The sequence below is a fragment of the Molossus molossus genome, unplaced genomic scaffold, assembly GCF_014108415.1.
Source record: "Molossus molossus isolate mMolMol1 unplaced genomic scaffold, mMolMol1.p scaffold_m16_p_20, whole genome shotgun sequence".
Lineage (NCBI taxonomy): Eukaryota > Metazoa > Chordata > Mammalia > Chiroptera > Molossidae > Molossus > Molossus molossus.
Genome location: NW_023425356.1, coordinates 13525510 through 13544512, shown reverse-complemented (window position 1 = coordinate 13544512; position 19003 = coordinate 13525510). Strand labels below are relative to the sequence as shown.

The 19003-nt window shown below is 53.4% G+C and overlaps 1 protein-coding gene across 2 annotated transcripts in view; it reads left to right on the top strand.

Moving 5' to 3' along the window:
• The first annotated feature begins 956 nt into the window (after positions 1 to 956).
• The window catches only part of SYT6 (synaptotagmin 6), a 54246-nt gene continuing 36199 nt past the window's right edge, over positions 957 to 19003 (top strand). The window contains exons 1-3 of one of the 2 annotated variants that reach the window (XM_036273297.1): positions 957 to 1119; positions 11669 to 12017; positions 13601 to 14159. In XM_036273297.1, the coding sequence (XP_036129190.1) occupies positions 957 to 1119; positions 11669 to 12017; positions 13601 to 14159 (1071 nt within the window). Of the gene's footprint in view, positions 1120 to 1918; positions 1942 to 11668; positions 12018 to 13600; positions 14160 to 19003 lie in introns of those variants that run through there. The other variant, XM_036273298.1, reaches the window with a different exon arrangement.

Genomic DNA, 19003 nt, shown 5'->3' with positions numbered 1-19003 from the left:
CGAGCCCCTCCGCCAACCTGCTCCTGGACCTCACACCAGTTTCTCAGTGGAGTTCTGCCTTAAGTCTAGCCTCCATCCTCCCGTTTAGTTTTGGTCTTTTCGGCCCTCGCTATACCTTACTGCAACATACATCACCTCCGTGGTGTTGTATGGATGCAGGAAGGGGGGGTCTAGTGAGAATCGAGCGCCCTCTTGAAATGCCCTCCCCCCCCCATTTCTATTCGCCAGAAACTTTCCCCTTCCGTTGCCATGGAGAGAGACAGCCGCTGCCTCCCGTCGCCATAGCAACGTGCGGGTACCGCGGACCGCAGGATTGCGGGGCTCGGAAAGACTTTTTGCACTTTTCATTGCCCCGCAGTCTGAGGGTTTTCTGCCTCCAAGGCTGGGACTCGGGGCAAGTCTAACTTCTCCCGTCAGGAACCTTGGCCGAGGTCCCCTCACCCCAGCTGGTCGGCCTTCTCTTTGTAATAGATTTACCTATTTCGTTGCCACTTGTGTGGCATGTGCCAATTTACCCAATGTTGTAACAAACACTATCTTCATATCCCCAGTCAGCCCGTGAAGCACTCGTAAACATTATACTCCCTTACAGAGAGGGAAATTGAGGCCCAGAGAGGCCCAAGGTCACACCAGGCAGCGAATGCGGAGCCAGATCCCAGGCTCCTTCCCGGGCCTTGCACCCTCCAGGATGCGGGACAACCGGGCTCCATCTCCTCAAGCCCGCCGGGACTCAGACCCGTCCCTGAGTGTGGAGGGGGCGGCCGCGAGGCGCCAGACTTGCCAGCTGCCGCGGGATGCCACGTGAGGGGCGGAGACCCTGTGGGGAAGTGATTAAAAGCCGAGCTGAGCCGCAGGGGGCCGCTGCCGGGAGGGTCTTCTTGGGGCCGCCTTGCCCCGCCCCAGTCCGGCCGCGACGCGGGTTCCGCGGCTGCTTGGAGGGCTCGGGTGTCCCGGGCATGAGCGGGGTGTGGGGGGCCGGAGGGCCTCGGTGCCAAGCGGCGCTCGCAGTCCTGGCCTCGTTGTGCCGGGCCCGGCCGCCCCCTCTCGGGCTGGACGTGGAGACTTGTCGGAGCTTCGAGACACAGACCCCAGAGCGGAGTCCGAGCGCGGCCCACGCAGGTAACGCGAAACCCGAGGCCCCCTCCTTTCCTGGTTTGTCGCTCTGACTGTCCCCACTCCCCAGCCCCCCAAAACTCTGGCCTCGAGAGCTCCCGGACCTAGAGAGAGAACTCCAGCTCAGGATTCTGGATTCGCAACGAGCTCTGCCAGTACCCTGGCCCGTGGCCCGCAGGGCAAGCGGAGCAACGCGCAGGGAACCCTGGAGGAGAGAGCCCCCCTGCCCTGCCCTGCGAGCCTGCGGGGCCCCCGTGGAAAGCTGGGCTCCCGGGATGCGACGCCCTTTGGGGCCTCAGTTTCCCTCGCGTTTCTCCGCTCGTCCTGCGGGCGATCTGCCAGGGGAAAGGGCTGTGCAGCGAGCAGGACACCGGGGACATCCCGGCTGAGGAAGTAACTCGTCTCTTCAGATGTCGAGCCTCCAGGGCCTGCCTGTCGGTCTGTCCATCCGTTTGTCTGTTCTCTCGGGGAATGCGGCCCGAGCCCCCTGGGTCTCTCAGGGAGAAACTTGGGTCTGAGGCTGGCACGAGGTCTTTGTGTCCTGGTGTCTCTCCCGCTGCAAGTGGCTTTCTGCGCCTCCGCTGGGGGGCGGGGTGGGGGAGGGTGTCGCAGCATCCTCCCCCCACCCTCGCCCCTATAACACGCTCCCTTGGTCTCTCTCTGACTCACTCGGACTCCGGGCCGGTGCGCGACTGAGCCGGTGCCTCTCGCCGACTTTGCCAAGCGGGCGCCTCCTGCCCGAACGGCGCGGACCCTGCGCCCGACGCAGCCCCGGGCGGCCACCGAGCCCAGGCGGGAGCCCAAACCGAGTCGAGCTCGCCGGAGCCGGTGAGTCCGGAGCTCGAGCCCCGCGGGCCGGGGCCGGGGCCCGCGCGCAGCTGCAGCGTCTCCCTGGAGTCGCGACAGCGGGAATGGCGTGTCGCGCCCTGGCAGCGGGAGCCGCGGGAGGGTGGGCAGCGCGGCGGCCGGCTGGCCCCGGGTATTTACCTGTCGCACCAGTGCCTTGCGGCCACGCTCTCCCGCTGCAGCCGAGCTTCTTTGTCCGGATCCCGACGTCTGGAGGGTCCTGGCCGGGAGGGAGTACCGGGTCGCCTTCCCTCCGAGGGGGAGGGGCAGGGGGCTGCGCGAGTCTTCGAGAGAATGCAGAGTGGGGGTGGGGAGGTCCTGCAGGGACCAAGGCTCCCGGGTTCCTTTTGCTCTGCAGACTCCAGCCCTCCTTGTCCCCCGGGCCCTGACCCCAGTGGCGCTGGGCCTAGGGGTACGCGGAGACTGCCCCACGGCTCCGCACCACCGGCGTGGGAAAGGGAGAAGGGGCTGCGAGAGGCGGGAATTTGGTCTCCACGCACTTCTCCTGGGACTAGAAACCGGAGATTGTTGCGGGGATTACGGGAGCGTGTACAGGTGGGGAAAGCTTCCCAGAGGCCGTGGGTTCCAGGTCCTGACTTCACTTGAGGTTAAAGGTCAGAGATATAGGTAGGTCCTAGGCTAGGACCAGGCCGCAGGAGGTAGAGGAGAGGGAGGAGAGTCGTGGGCCGGGGAGCCTGCGTGTATGAGGGGTCTGTGTCCAGCCTGAGGTGGGCCCGCCTCAGCTCTGTGTGCTGTTGTAGGGGGCGCTGCTCTCTCTCTGGCCTTGGCAATGTTTAATCAATGGGTTAATTACTACAGCAGAAGGGACTCAGATTAGACATGAACTTTTAGAGGATGGTAGTGTGATGGCGGTTGGAGGGTTTGAGTCTCCTTCTTGAAGAATCTCAGACTAAATTAGACTCAGCAAATATTATCAGACTTTGGTTCTCTGGTGCCGTCACCTCCCACACCACCCAACTCCCCACACCTACCAGGCACACAAGGATACATCCCCAGTGGGGCCCTTAATGCTGCTCCTGACCCTCAAGCCCTAAAGGGATAATTCAAGGTGAGGACACACCTGTCGAGTTCCACCTGGCATGGAGACTACCCTTCCTGTCTATCCAGGGCAGAAATGCTGGGGTGGGGGTAGTTGGGGTGTGTGTGTGTGTGTGTGTGTGTGTGTGTGAGAGAGAGAGAGAGAGAGAGAGAGAGAGAGATACCTGGAGGCACTGGTGTTCTGACTCCAGAGGAACACCCTGTAGTCTGGGATATAGGAGCCTAAACACCAGGGTGAGGGTGAGAGAGGCTGAGGAATGAGAACCAGCAGGCCGGAATGAATCAGTATGTCTTCCCTGCAGGCTGCTCCAGAAAGCAAGTTTGAGTTGCAGCCCCGGGGAACTTTAACTTTTGCTGCTGAGTCACGAGCCTCAGGAACCCCAGGGGCCAAGTTGAGGGACTGAAACAGATGAGGGAGGCAGAAGAAGGTTCTGGATCACAGCAAAAAGAAAGAGACTGGGAGTTGCTTCAGGATTTTGGGGTTTAGGTGAACACAGGTCTGGGAAGATGCTGTGCATTCAGTACCAAGACCCCAGATATCCCACTTCCCAGCCTACTCCCTGCACCCCAGAGCCACTGCCTTGGTCCACATTCTCCAGTCAGAGGATGCTGGGTGTTGTGTTATTTATTTGTAGTTGCATGAAAAATGCAAGTGGCTAGCGTGTGCCCAGTCCCCTTTATCATTGTTTTCCTCCTGCTCTAAGTCTCTGCCTCATGGGATTTCTAGTAACATCCTAAGATTCAACAATTGAGATTCAGACTCCGCTGTCATTTACTGGGACACTCCTCTTTGCCAAGGTCTGTGCTAGGGATTGCACAGGAAATCTCAGTCAAACAGACCCCGACTTGGAAACACCTTGACACAAACTGTCCCAGCTAAAAGCAAGTTCCCCCTTGTCTTTAAAACTCTAAAAGCAAAGGGTGTGCTTTGCCTTAATACACTGCCCCCTCCCCCAACAAGGGGATACTGATGGGCATTTCTCCACCTTTCTTTCAACCTTTTCCATAGGCCAAGTTGCAGAGTGTTGGGTGTGGGTATGGTGGGCTCTGGATTTGAGGTAGTATGCAGAGGGTCAGAGGTGTTCCGGAAAATGCAGGAACTCCGTGGGAGACCCTGAGCTGCCCTGCGCCTTCGAGGCTGGCAGCCAGCAGTGGCTATTCTCTTGCTTCCCTATGGCCGTGGGATGTGTGTGATGTTTGTTCACTTCTCTAATGACTCTGAGATGTTCTTTGATTCAGCCACCTGGCTTTGAAGTTGGCCGTTTGCCGCACAGATAATGTTTTTCCTGCTTGTGATAGCACATTAAATGCACAGCATGTCATCAAAACACAGAAGTCCTGTTTCTATAACTGAATAAGCAGTCACTCCCTCCCTTCTTGCTGGAAGAAAGGAATTTTATAGCTTTTGCCTTTGAGGATCCTGGCATTAGAACCTCACATGGTGATGTTCTTATTCTATGGTGTGCCTTGAGCTTCAGGATTCTAGAACGAGGGTCCAGTATGTAGGTGTTGTAGAGTCCTTGTATTTACCATTCTAGAAGTTCTCTTCTTCGGACTTGGGAACTTCAAGAGTGGGGAAGGTAAATCCAGAATGCTCCATCCCTCCAAGCTCTGTATAAGAGATGTGTCTCATCTAACTGTTCTGATGTTCGTCTGTCCTCCCTGTCATCAGAGTTGGGGGTATAACATGTGGCTGCAGATAATTAGGACTAAGGTTGAGACATCTGGATCAGGCCAGGTTTCTTGAGGGTCTGTGCCAGGCTGTCTGGAGTGGGGGAAGGCAGGGGAAAGAAAGACCTGGTGGAGTTTGGTGGCACCCTGCTATCAGAAAGAGGCCTGCTAAGGACGGAAGGACAGGGCCACACTTAGGAACTGGAATCGGAGGGAACTTTGAAAGTCGGAGTGAGCAGGGCATCCAGCTCTGGACGCTGCAGGTATGTGATGCAGCCTCATCCCGCCCTTCTCTCTATTGCTGATCTGCTTTTCTTGTCCACCTGGACCCGGGCAGCCCTGACTAGGCGCAAGGTACAAACAGGAGAGGAGGAGAGAGTAAAGAATCTGGCTCTCTGCCTGCCCCTCGCCCATCACCCTAGCCTTGATCTCCATATTCAAAGGGACCACATGCCCTGACCAATCAGGCACAAAGGTCCAGTCATCATCTGCCAAAAAAATAATACTAATAATTGCTAAATGAATGCCTATACTCTGCTAGCTGTAACACTCCACAGTAGTCTCCGTTTTCTCTCTGAATCCCTTAATGAAGGTAGAAGCAGCACCCAGTTATAAAGCTTGGTGAGGTCGTAATTAGTCCAGCATTGTCTCTCTCCATCACGGTTTTTTCAGGAGCATTAATTCCTTTTCTGTTTGGACTCTGCTAATTATCCCCATCGGTACTTTGGCCTGGATCTCTGGAAGAAGGAAAGAAAGCAGTCTCTCTGCTCCCCCTCCTGATAACCCGGAATTTTAATTACACTAGGTTCTCCTAATAAATTTACAAGCCATGGCAGAGCTCATTGTTAATGGATCACATCTGTGAGCCTCAGGACAGAAGAGCCCCTGTCCCCCCCCAACACACACACACACACGCACACACACACACACACACACACGCACACACATTCAGGTACTTCTCAGGTACATCTCTGCATGTGAGACTTTCTAGGGGCCATTAGTTATTTGCCTGGTGGCTAGTGGGTACCCTACAGTGTCTGCACTTTCCAGGGAAGAAGAAAAGATGGAGGATGAGGAGGTTAGCCATAATTCTAATCTCCAGGGTTCTGCCCAGGTTCGCAGGGTCAGGACAAAAAGTACAGGATGCCCCCACCCTCTACTGATTATAACAAATGTCTCCCCAGTTACTCTGCCCACCCTTCAGCTCAGCCTCCAGTCCCCTCACACGCCTGGCTCAAGAGCCTGGACTTGGGCATCAGAAAGCCCCAAGTTCAAATTTCAGCTCTCCACTTACTACAGTGTTATCTTGAACAAGTTACTTAACATCTCTAAACTTAGTTAATTTATCTTTGAGAGGTGAATACTAATTCCTTAGGGAGGCTCTAAAGATGAAGCGAGATGATGTAAGGGGGTGCAATGCTGACCATGGAGAAGTAAGTAACAAACACTGTTACTCGCACTGATATTGTAATAATAATGCCTAGAGTCTTTTCAGTTCCCAGACCGAGCCCTGTTCCTTCAAGGCTCTTGAGCCTCTGTGTTTTTTGCTTTCAGCCTCTGGGTCGTTCTTGTCTGTCTCTGTCTGTGTCTGAATGAGAGCCCCCGGCCCAGCAGTTCCTGCTCTGAACCGCTGACACTTCCATTCGCGAGGGTCAGCCCTGGCCCTGCAGCCAGCTTTCTCCAGCTGCGAAGGAGCAGGAACCGCTCCTTGCTTTCACTTCCTCCCCCCTTATCTTTTCAATTACAATCTGTTAACAGAAATGCCTAATACTGTTACAAAATGGATTTTCCTGACATGGAAGCCCATTAGAAAAATGGGGACAAAGGGAGTGATAAGAGCTGCTGATGAACCCTAACACTATGGGTGGAGAGAAGGGGCCCGGGCGCCAGGGCTCTGTCTTTGGAGAAAGAAGTGGCAGTTGGGGAGATAAGAAAGCTCTGGGTTGCTAATTAATAACCTAGCATTTCCCAGGGAGAGAGGAAGGCCATGCGCTATCACTCCTGCTAGACAGTCTCACTTAAGGTGACAAGCAGGTCCTGGCCTAAAGGTTTTTAGGAAGATCTTAAGTTCCCAGGGGAGAAGAGGGGCCTAAGGCTCTCAGACGCATTGCCTCTGCTCTGGTGTCCTCCCCTGCCCCTGAGGGCCCAGCTGTGGGCTCCCCCTGTAGGCAGCAAATGATTACCCTCCACCAAAACAGCAAAGCGCCAACAATAGCGTGGACATTTGGGGAGCATTCATCATGTCCTGGGAACTGTGTTCAAAGTCTTCATCTATTTAATATCCATAGTGATTCTGTGATGTAGATGTAATTAGAATCTCCATCAAATAAAAGAAGAAACCAAGGTTTGGAGAAGTTAAGTAACTTGCTGAAGGTCACACAATTGGAAATGTGGGTGCACGTGCTCTGGCGTTAGTGCTCCCCTGAGACGTCGGCCGGTGTCTGAGCCCCAATGCAGTCCACTTCCCCAGCCGGGACTGGAAGCCTTGCCCAGGACCCAGGCCTGTCCCTGCCCAGAGCCAGGTCACTGGGTGTTTCCCACACCTAGTTCCACAGCTCTCTGCTCTCCCAGAGTCAGCATGGTTTCCCTGCCAGGTGCCTGTGGAATACTGGACTCCTCTGATGAGGTGAAGATATTTCACCCCTAATATTGAGTAATGGACTTCTTTCCCCCAGTTTCCACGAAAACTTTGCAAAAACATTCTCAGTTGTTGACTTTTCTTCCTTTGGAGCTCAGTGCTGTTCAGTGCTGGTCGGGCGGTGATGATAACAAAACAACTGGACAGTGGCAAGCGCGTGAGCATTGGCAGAGAGACGTGGAGAAGTGAGCTTTCATACAGCACCCCCTGCCCTGAGCTGCAGAGAGGCCGGGCGCTATGGCAAATACACTCTTTCTGCTAGTACGTTTGCTCCCGGCTGGTAACGATAAAGCTAAAGCTATGTCTGTTTATCAGAGTTCATGGCTTGCAGGTGTTCTGCCAACAAAACAGATTTCAAAATTAGGGGATATTTAAAACTAAAAAAGGCGAAAGTAGGTATTTCTGATAAAAATAGCTAATATGGCCCTGGCTGGTTGCTCAGTGGCCTGCCATCCAGAGAGACCCGGGTTCGGTTCCTGCGCAGGGCATGTACCTCAGTTGCGGTTTGTCCCCGGCCCTGGTTGGGTCGTGCGGGTGGCAAACACTTGATGTGTCCCTTTCACGTTGATGTTTCTCTCTCTCTCCCTCCCTCTCTATCTGAACAACAAAAAATATATAGCTAATATGTATTATGTTGCTTACTACCTTCCAGGCACTGACCTCAGCACTTTTGATCTCATTGAAACCTCACAAGGCCCCTATGAGGTAGATACTATCATTTTACCCATTGTACAGATGAGGAAACTGAGGCTGAGAGAGATTAAGTAGCTTGCCAAAGTCACACGGTTTAAAGCCAGTGAGGATGGACATTGCATGAGCCCAGTCTGACGCGGGGCCGTACTTCTTTGTCTCCAGGCTGAGTGGGAAATAAAGCAGGAAGAACACCCACGCTAGGAAGTACCGTCTCTTTTCCGGTCTGTGGTAGGGCTTTGCCCTTCCTAGAGAGCTACCTCTCTCGACATGACGCTAGTGCCTGGTGTATATTTGAAGTGCACTGGGTCGGGACTCCGTCGGCGCTGAGCTGCCCGTCAGAATTCTCTGCCTCGCAGGGCCGTGGCGCACACAGGACGAGGGGGAAACAGCCTTGCAGGCTGCTTGTGCACCTGTGCTTTGCCAGAGGGCAGCAGGCCCAGGGCAGGAAGGCACATATCCTAGGTGATTTGGGCTTTTGCATAGTACTTAGGCCTCCTAGAGCCTGCCCTTCCAGCCTCAGTGCCCCTTTAACCAGGTTCCGTGGGCTGGCTGAGTTCAAGGCCATGTAGAGTGATTGGAAGGGGGCTAAGTGCTGTACCACTATCCTCTGCCCTGGCCTAATTCTGCTCGTACCATCCTCGCTCCTCTCCCTGTAACCCCTGGGAGTGAACCCACTCAGCACCAGGACCCGATTCGCCTCACATTGCCCGCCTGTGAGGTGTCCTGCAAGAAGAGTCCCTGGTCAGAGGAAGGCCCTCCTGGTCTTACATAACCAGTATCGAGCGCCGGGTGCCGATTCCCAGTAGCCCATACCCCTGCCTCCCTGAATCGCAGCTTCGAGGGAACAACGAACGGCCAGGGTCACGGGGAGGAGCATTCAAAACAGCAGCCACACCGAGGACACACCGATTCCCTCGGCCCACCTCTCTTTTCATTTATGAATTCCGTTTCTGTCAGGCTGAACATTGAAATGCACTCTGTGCTCTCTGGACTTCCCCATTTCTCCCCCTTCCTCATTAAAATTCGAATTATTACCAGAGCAAGTAAGATAGATGTATGATCAAAAGAAAGCAAAGTCCTAGAAATACCTTTTGTTTTAAGATGACTCACTGCAGAGAAGACATCCAGCACAGCTGTAACAGAGCAGAGGTCAGGGTCTAGAGTTAGCCACCTGCGTGGAAGAAGGTCACGTCCATCTGTGGCTGCTCTCGTGAACCCCAGGGGCCTATGGGCCTAAAGAAACAGTCACCAATTCATAACAGCGAAGATTATTTTAAGACCTCCAATATATGGTTATTTGTCCCCATGACATATGCCACACATCAGCAGAAGGAGTACTGCAGAGCTGACTAGCCTGGGGTTGTGGCTCAGTCCCACCACTTACAAGCTGTGTGACCCTGGGCAATCAATCCAACCCTCTGTGCCTCAGTTTCCTCATCTGCAAAATGAGGATAATAACCATACCTATTTCCCCGGACAGTATGAGTAATACTCATATATAAAAAGCACTTTGACCTTTGGACATAGTAATGTTCAATAACTTGACTAAATCCAGTAACAAATGCCATTGTTTCTGTCACTATCAACCTGTATGTACATTAAAGTTTCGATGTCTTATTTTTAAGGTAATAAATCAATATTAAAACAACCTGATGTTTTTTCTCTTGTGCCCCTGGGATGCATGCATACCCTATTGGAGACCTTCAGTCTAGAAGTTAATTTGGAGTCAGCTTTCCTGGTCCTTGGCAGTCTCCGGGGGAAGGATGGACCCAGCTCCTTTGGCCAGGGAAGGCTCCAGTGTCTCCATGCAGGGGCTTGGGGGTTGGTGCGGGTGGCTGAGGACTTGAGGATTCTCTGCTGCTATCCCTTATCCATGAAGGAGGTAGCTGATCAAGGCCGGTTCTTTACAGTCAGGGAGTCGGAGATAGTCCTGGCACCCCAGAGAGGGTGGCTGATGTCCTCCCTCCTTGTCCGGTCCCTCTGGGTAGGAACAGCTTTTCCTGGGACCTGAGGGCTGTGAGAATAATCTGGGTCCTCCCAGGAGAGACCTGCATCTCTGTACTTCAAGTAGAGCTTAGCACCTGGCACAAGGCAAATGCTCAGTAAATGTTGTTTGAGAGATAATTACAGCTCCTTTATGTGCCATTCATTCACTCACTCATTTATTCTCATGGGCCAGTTTCTGTGCTAGGCCCTGAGTCAGACAAATATAAAAAGCACAGGGTTCCAGTAGCCTACATCTTAATCAGGGGCAAACAGGCTGGGATGGTAGACAGAGCCCCAGGCTGGGCAGTGGACATCTGGGCCCTGGTCCAGGCTCTGTGTCTGACCTGTGACCCCAGGCAAGTCCCCTCTCTGGACACTCCTCCTATCTGCAGAAGCACAGCCTGGCCCAGTACTTGTAGGGTCATTTCTCACCTTAATAGGATTCTTAAGGCATCGGGACAGGATAATCCAGGGGCTGAAAACTCATAGGTCTACAGGGGCCAGGCAGGGAACAGGGAGTAGAATTGGTGATGACATCCCCCTGTTCCCACCCTGCATGAGTACAAGTCCAGGTACCAAGTCCTCTGTCCTTTGCCAGAGTAGCAAAAAATCTGGTGTGATGGTGGTGGTGGAATTTCTCAGTTTTCCAATCATCATGCAAGCTATACCAGACTTCTCTGCTGGTGTCCACCGTGGCCTTTGTGCACACCTGCTGGGTGCACCCTTGGTTCAGAGCTTCTGACTCTCTACTCAGAGGAAGAAGAGGCCTTGGGCTCAAAAGATTTTTCCTAAAGGTGAGAGGTCTGCTCAGTTATTTCTCCTGAAGGGAGACATGCTCACAGCTCTCTGGGGAAAGTGGGGCAGGGTTGGGCTGGGGGTGGGGGGTGGGGAAGTGAGCTCCCACCTTTAACCACAACTTTAAAAAATAATCAGTTTTACAGCAAAGCTCTCAAACCACAGGATGGAGAAAAGACAGCTACAGGGTCATTTGTATTTAGCTTCTCCTAAACAAATGGTGAGGGTTGGGTTCCACCTTAATACCAGTATTTATGGAGCCTACTATGCATTAGTAGAAGCGTATAGAAGAAGCTTTAGACCTAATCTGGGTCCTCAAAGCGATGATGCACGATCTCATTCACTTCAAGTCCACTCAGTAACTATTTACTGAGCTCCTGCTTTGGGCTCAGTGGGGTGAGGGGACAAGTTCCTGGAGCCCCTGTTCTTCAAGGCCGCTCAGCCTGTTGAGGGAGAGAGCGAGCGGTGCACGGAAATGACTCGGCTGTGAGTCTGGCCACCATAACAGCTCTCATAGAAATTTTGAGAGCATTCAAATGTGAACGCTTCCCAAATTTGCACATTTGCTTAGGCTGTTATTAAAATTACTTTTCCTTCCCAGTGCACAAGCCAACAAACAGTAGGGTGCTCCCCAAGTTGGCAGTGGGGGTAGGGACCGTGCTGTAAAATCAGACCCAGTGAAGGCCAGGGGACTATGGAGTGTCAGCCCTAAAACCATCATTCCTCCACCTGGGCAGCTTTCTCACAACCATTCTTTTCTCTTCCGTCTTTGTCCCTTGTGTGTGTTCCCTCTTCCAACACCCTTCCTGGCTTCTCCCGGCCTCTGTCTGTCTCTGTCCGTCCCTGCCTGGCTCACGCCGAGGGCAGGCACCTCTGTCGGCCTCCTTGCAGTGGTAGTTATTGTGTGTGGCGTGGCCCTGGTGGCAGTTTTTCTCTTTCTCTTTTGGAAGCTGTGCTGGATGCCCTGGAGGAACAAGGAGACCTCCAGCCCCTCTTCTGCTAATATCCCTCTGGAAGCCCTCCAGAGCCCTATCTCCAGAGGCACCATGGCAGACAAGCTGAAGGACCCCAGCACCCTGGGCTTCCTGGAGGCAGCCGTGAAGATCAGCCACACGTCCCCAGATATCCCAGCTGAGGTGCAGATGTCAGTCAAAGAGCACATCACGCGTCACACACGGCTGCAGCGACAGACCACAGAGCCAGCGTCATCCACCAGGTGAGGGATGGAGCCCTCCCTTCCCTAATCCCACACCTCCACATTCCCTTATTCAATCACAGAGATTCCAGCCTGCGAGGGTCGGAGACCAGAAATAATAACCAGTGAACTATGGTTGGAGAACATTTCAGATGATGTGGTTCATGGGGGTGGTCAGCAAAGTAGGTGGGCAGCAGCAAAGACCTCAGGAAAGGGGAACCTTTTGGGTGGGGTGCTGTGCATGTGGTGTGCGCCAGTATATGAGTGGGTGGGGGGTGTTGGGCGTTTGGAAGGAAGGAAAGACCTCAGGCAGAGGGAAGAGGATATGCAAAGACCCAGAGGCATAAAAGTTCATGGGTCATCTAGGGATATGTCAACAAAGCCTCAGAGACAACGTCTTCATTCAGCACACGGAGATAGGGCAAGAGAGTCTTACCATTTTGAGAATGAGGATTGCTTTATCACCTTTGAAGAATTCCCTGCATGACAGCAGTTGTATACAAGGCATTCTTTAACCGAGAAAGCAAAACCAACAGCTGCCACATAATGACAAAAGTCTGCTCTAAATCCAGAAACACTTTTTTTTTATTAATTTATTTTTGTTACAGATGTTTCTCCCTTTTCCCCCATTGACACCCTCCTCCCCAATCCCCCATCCCCAGCTAAAGAAGTGATACATACAGGCATGAGGCATTGTGTTCACTCACAGCTTGGGGCTCCGTGGACTCCTGGGTCCCCGCAGCGTCTCCCAGCTCCCAGGGACCAGCCGGAAGGAAGGAGGCCCAGTCTCCAGATAGTGCTGGGGTCACATTTACAGAGTTTACCATATGACCTCGAGCAAGTTGCTCACCTTTCCTCAGCCTCACTTTTCCCAACTGTAAAATAGAGCTAATGACTCATGAGGTTGCTATGAGGAGTTCATGAAAGAATCCATAGGACAGCAAGAACTAATGATACATCACTTATTATACACTGGCCCTGTTCTAATGCGTACTTTATATGTATGAATTCACTTCATCCTCACAGAAATCCTATGCAACTGCTACTTTTATTATCCTCACTTTATAGCAAAGAGAAGTTAAATAACTTGCCCAAGGTCACAGAGCTAGACAGTGGCAGACCCCAAATTATCCTATCCAGTCTGACTGCAAAGCCCAGTGATGCTCACTATGGTGATGGGGGTAGTGGCGGTGGTGGAGGGACAGCCACCAGACACATCCAGGAGAGCAGAGGATGGTACTCTTCTTAAGGGATCTCATGTTTAATCTGGGAACCAGATCTAGTCTACTAGGAAGAAACCTGAAAGCAGGTAGGCAGCAGAAAAGTAGGGAGAAGGCTAACACCAACAATGGCTCATACTTGTTGAGCTTACTGTGTACCAGACCCCCTTGCATCTACTTTACGTATATAAAGACCTGTAATATGCACAGCAGCCTGCGCACAAAGTGTGTGCAGAGGAAAAGGGAGCAACAAATGGGAGGAAAAGGGGACTCCCCCCGCCCCCACACACACCCGCGGTAGGATGAGCGAGGGCCAGGGGGTGTGTCTGCCTGCATCCCCGCCCCTGAGCCCTGACCACGCCCTCTGCCCCTGCCCTCCGCCAGGCACACGTCCTTCAAGCGCCACCTGCCGCGGCAGATGCACGTGTCCAGCGTGGACTTCGGCAACGAGCTGCCGCTGGCCGCGGAGCAGCCCACCAGCATTGGGCGCATCAAGCCCGAGTTGTACAAACAGAAGTCGGTGGATGGGGACGAGGCCAAATCCGAGGCCGCCAAGAGCTGCGGGAAGATCAACTTCAGCCTGCGCTACGACTACGAGACGGAGACCCTGGTCGTGCGCATCCTGAAGGCCTTCGACCTCCCTGCCAAGGACTTCTGCGGCAGCTCCGACCCCTACGTCAAGATCTACCTCCTGCCCGACCGCAAATGCAAGCAGCAGACGCGGGTGCACCGCAAGACCCTGAACCCCACCTTCGACGAGAACTTCTACTTCCCCGTGCCCTACGAGGAGCTGGCTGACCGCAAGCTGCACCTCAGTGTCTTCGACTTCGACCGGTTCTCCCGCCATGACATGATCGGCGAGGTCATCCTGGACAACCTCTTTGAGGCCTCCGACCTGTCCCGGGAAACCTCCATCTGGAAGGACATCCAGTACGCCACGAGCGTGAGTACGGCCCTGTCCTTGGGCTTCTTGAGGATTCCTGGTTCTGGGTTGAGGGGGAAGTGTCCCAGCACCCTCACCCTTGGAGACAGATGGGCCTTTACGCTTCAGGATGTGAAGAGGGACTGGGAACTGACCAGTGGCCCGGCCCTCCCAGGGGAAGTTCTTGCATTCTGCCCCAGGTTGGGGTGAGGGGGAGCAGCAGAGCCCCCGTGTCGGTGAGAAGGGAAAGGAATGTTTATCTACTGCTTCTGATCTCATGTTCTAGGTAATTCTCTCTACCTGCTAGGCCTCAGGTTTACCACCTGTAGAGTTACGTTATATGTCTTTTTGATCATGGGTAAGGATTGGGCCAGGCCCATAGACTGAATCCGACAGCAGCGTCCTGGAAAAGGCAACCAAGAACAGGCTGCATCCATGAGGATGCGCCAGGTGGTACCCCATCAATAAACAATCTTAGGGGCTGGTGGCTTCCAGCAGCGATTTTCAGCTGGTGTGCCACAAGAAGTTTTAAACCTGCAGTACCCCACTAGTCAGGGGCACTGGCCTCTTTTCCATTCGATTGTAAAATAAAAAAGTGACAACAGCCAACACAATAAGAGCCATCTGGTGTGAATGAATCAAAATTATACCTATTCTTTTTTTGTCAGATTGGCAAAAAAGATAATATATTTTTGGTGTGCCTGAGAATGTTAGTAATTAGTTTGTGTGCCGTGAGATGAGAAAGGTTGAAAATCGCTAGCTTGAAGCAACCAAGCTGTAGTTCTCGTCCACACCACCCGTGTTCCACAGCCTGGCCAGGACTGCGCTCTCTACCTTGTCACCAGGGATCCAAGCTCCATCTCAACATGTGCTCCCTTTACCACGTCAGAGGAAGGGGATGTGGCAGAGTGTGCACTGTCTCTTAATGCTTCCATGCAGAGGTGACACACGTCACTCCCACTCACATTTCATCAGCCGGAGCAGGACCCATGCAGCTCCTAATATCAAAGGGGCAGGGAAGGTGATCCTTTTCTTGCCAGAATAGGAGTGATTTTCCCTGCCCAGCAGAACTGGGGGTACTTAAACACCAACACAAGTGACAGCCACACGCAGACTCCTTCTCTTCGGCACGGCCTGCCAGGCCAGGCTGGGAGTTGGGGCTTGGGGTGGCCTGAAAGGACACTTGGCTAAGCCCCACATGGGGGAGAGGGGCTGGACTGTTCACACTCACCTGGAATTGACCCGGAAGGTTTCAAGGGGCTAAGGCTCTGTTCAGTTTGAAGAGGAGGGAGGACAGCTCTGGCCGCGACCAGGATCCTCGGCCGGGTGTAGAGGGAGAGCTCCAGGGCCCTGGGGTGCTGAACTGGGATGGTTGCATCCTGCAGGGGTAGGTGGTGAGTCTCTGGAAGCTGTCCAGGCAGCTGAGAGCCCAGCAGGGGCGTGTCCACAGAGCACCAATGGCCTTGCATCTAGTGTCCGGAGAGCTAACCGCTTGCTGTCTCCCTGGATATTTCTCTGGGACAGGGGTGACCCCACTCAGTCTGCACATCCTCCCTTTGGACAGCCAGTACACAATATCTGTGTTGAATCTGTAGGGAGGGAGGCTGGGAAAATCAGTCCTACTTTGATAAGAAAAGGGCAAGAATTTTGATATGTTTGAAGAGAAAGAGAAAGCTTGGTGGGCTCTATTTCGGGTTCAGGGAGGGTCTCTGGGACACCCCAGTCTTATAGCTGGTGCTGATTTTGACTGGTCCAGTCCAATGTCCCCATCCCCCAAAACAGCACCAAGAGCAGGGCCGGCAGCTGGGGGCAGATGGGGCAGGATGCCACAGCAACTCTGCTCTATAAATCACTCTGAAGTTTGCATCGGTGCAGCTCTTCCCTGGTGTCTCCTGAGGCAACAGCTTCATTATAATGACTGTAGAGGTGGAGAAAAGCAGCTCAGCCCTCCTGCACTGGGTGAGACCCAGGGGCCCAGAGAGGGAGACGCGAGGGCCAGCCCTCCAAGGAGCCCCACTTCTTACCAGAATGCTCCCTCTCCTGGGACTTCATCTCTGGGCATGTGTGGAAGCCCCAGTCCTGGAGGAGGCGGTCCGCCCAAGCACCCCACCCCCACCTGGATGGTAAGGTCCTAGATCCTAGAACTCCGTGGCTGTCCCTGCTCTCGTCCCATTCCCCTCCTCAGCCCAGCTTCAGAAAAAAGGCAGGTCATCCAAAAGGTCGTCGTCATCAGTGCTGTTACAGTCCTCCTCCACGTCCTCTGAGCAGAACACTGTGCCGAGCACGGGGGGGGGGGGGGGGGGGGGGGGGGCTGGATAGACGACAGCCAGCCTCTCCCCACCATGGAAATCTATAATCCAGTTACAGAGACAGGACCTGTCCATGCAGTACCTAGTGATGCATAGTAGCAAATGCTGCACCCTGTGTGAGCTGGCAAGACCTGAGAGTTAGGACAGCAGGACAGGTTTCCTGGATGGACGAGGGGGACTAAGCTGGGTGGGGAGGGACTTGATCGGCAAAGAGGAAGGGGAAGGTTCCGTCCGGGAGCAGAGGGTGTCCAGGCCCGGGGGTTTCCCATGCTGAGGAGCCGGTGGCCAGGCTCACACCCTGTCTCGCTCGCCTCTGTCTGAGCTGGATGTCCTGCCTAGGCGAGGCTCTGGGGAGCTCTCAGCAGGTAAAGAGTCAGGCAAAGGAGGGGGAAGGGGAATAAGGCTGGTGCGTTTACCTGTTTCATTTATTTATTTGTTTTTGGTGCTGACTCTAAGATTATAATTATTTTGAGGCGAGAGAGGCCCAAGTCACAGTCGCCAGGAATGATCGAGCACTTGGCCTCTGTATGTGAAGTCCTGAGACCGTGAGGTGGGGGTGGCACAGATGAGCCCAGAGGGCTCCTGCCTCTCCCGCCTGCCGGTCCCCTCCCTAGAGCTGCACTTTGGCCCCAGCTCAGAACTCCCGCAGTTCCTCAGCCCCGCAGGCTGCTCCCTGAACACGCTGGACATTCCTGCCTCTTGCCTTTGCTCTCAAGGCGCCCCGTCAGGCAGGCCTTTCCCCCATCTCTCTGCTTCCCCCCAAACCAACCCACCTTTTATAGCACCCCCGAAGCCAGCCACCATTCTCTGGGTTTGCTCTTGTCCCTTATCCCTCAGTTATATCCCGGAGCATAGTCTGTCTTGCCAAGTGCTCCCGGTGGCTTGGGAACGGCTGTGCCCCACATTCGCTCTCTCTCGTACTGTCCCTTGGGGCTGAGCATGTCACTTTATGCACATGTAAGAACTCAGCACATTCTTGTTGAATGACCAATGGCTTGGCTAATCCAATTACAGCCATGTACAGATGCCCCTTGACTGATCATGGGTTATGTCCCAATGAACTCATCGTACGTTGAAAATAAGTAAGTCAACATGCATTTAATACACCTAACCTACCAAATATCACATCTCAGCCGAGTCACCTTAAACATGCTCAGACGGACATTACCTCGAGCTGGGCACAGTCATCTAACACAACGTACTGTACAGTGTCAGGGTCCCTTCCCTGGTGATCACTTCCCAACATCACGAGAATATCATACCACATATCCCTAGCCCAGGAAAAGATCAAAATTCAACATTCGAATTACAGTTTCTACTGAACACATATTGCTTTTACACCATCATAAAGTCGAAAAATCTTTAAGTCGAACCATCAAAAGTCAGGAACCATCTGTATTGGGGCACAAGGGGAAGGTTATAAAGAAGCAGTGGAGTTGGGTTTGGTCAATCTGGGAAGGCTTCCTGGAGAAGGCAGCCATTTTGAAATGGGTAGAGTCAGAGTTGGTGGGGAGAGACCCCACCTGTGCATTGTTTCAGAGGTATGGTTGAGGTAGGCGGTTTGTGCTTGAAGTGGCAAAGAGATTAACCATTTGGATCAGGTAGTCGGGATCAAAGTGGAAGGTCAGTGACCCACAGGCTGGGTAGGAGGAGAGGTGGCTCAGGGGGGTTATCTGAGGTCACACGAGTCCATGAATGCTGTCCCCTTGTTGCCCCTCGTGCTTGTATCACAGAATCAGATCAGCCCTGGCAGGTGGAACAAGGGGTGCCCTTGTTTTGGCCCCTGCCCCAGGGCTCCTGGTCATTCGAAGCAGCAGAGCCTGGAAGCATTGGCATTGTTTCTCACCACTGAACACGGCGCTTCAAGGCTAGTGGAGTGTATATCCAAGGAGTCCAGCTCTCTGTTGATTGCAAACCTTAAGCCACAAAGGACAATTGCCTCACCATCTCCGGGTTGTTCTGGAGGGAGGCCTAGATAACAGTGAGCTCCTATACCCCCTCCAGGCTGCAGGGTGAGGAGTAGGCAAATCAGATGTGCTAGGGCTGTTGGAGGCTCCTACGGTCCCAGCCCGTCAAGAAGCCCACGCATGGGAAGGAATTGCAGGAGTTTATTAAATCCATCCCAGGCCTCGGCAGGGCTGCCCTGATGCCCCCATCCTGCCTGGCTTGGCTAAGGTGCCCTGATGGTGTTCTGGGTTTTCCCAGCAGCTTGCCGTTTTTCTCTCCACCCAGAACTTTGATTGGCTGAAATCACCGTTCTTTCCTCCCCCACTCCTGCCCCCAGTCTCATTATTTCTACATAAAGCTGTAGATTTATCATTATAATAGAGCCACCGTCACTGGGGTTTGCTAACATCTCTGTAATCTTGTCGTTATTGCCTCAGACCTCAGTGCACACACTATTCCTGTCGCTATTCCTGCTCCTCGTGGTGGCGGGAGGTGAAGGCTGTAATTGGGGCCATAAATATGTGTTGTGCTTGGTGTTAATGGACTCTGCCATCTTCCTGCCGTACCAGGTCCCTGCCAGGTCAGAGTGAACATGTGCACGGGTGCATG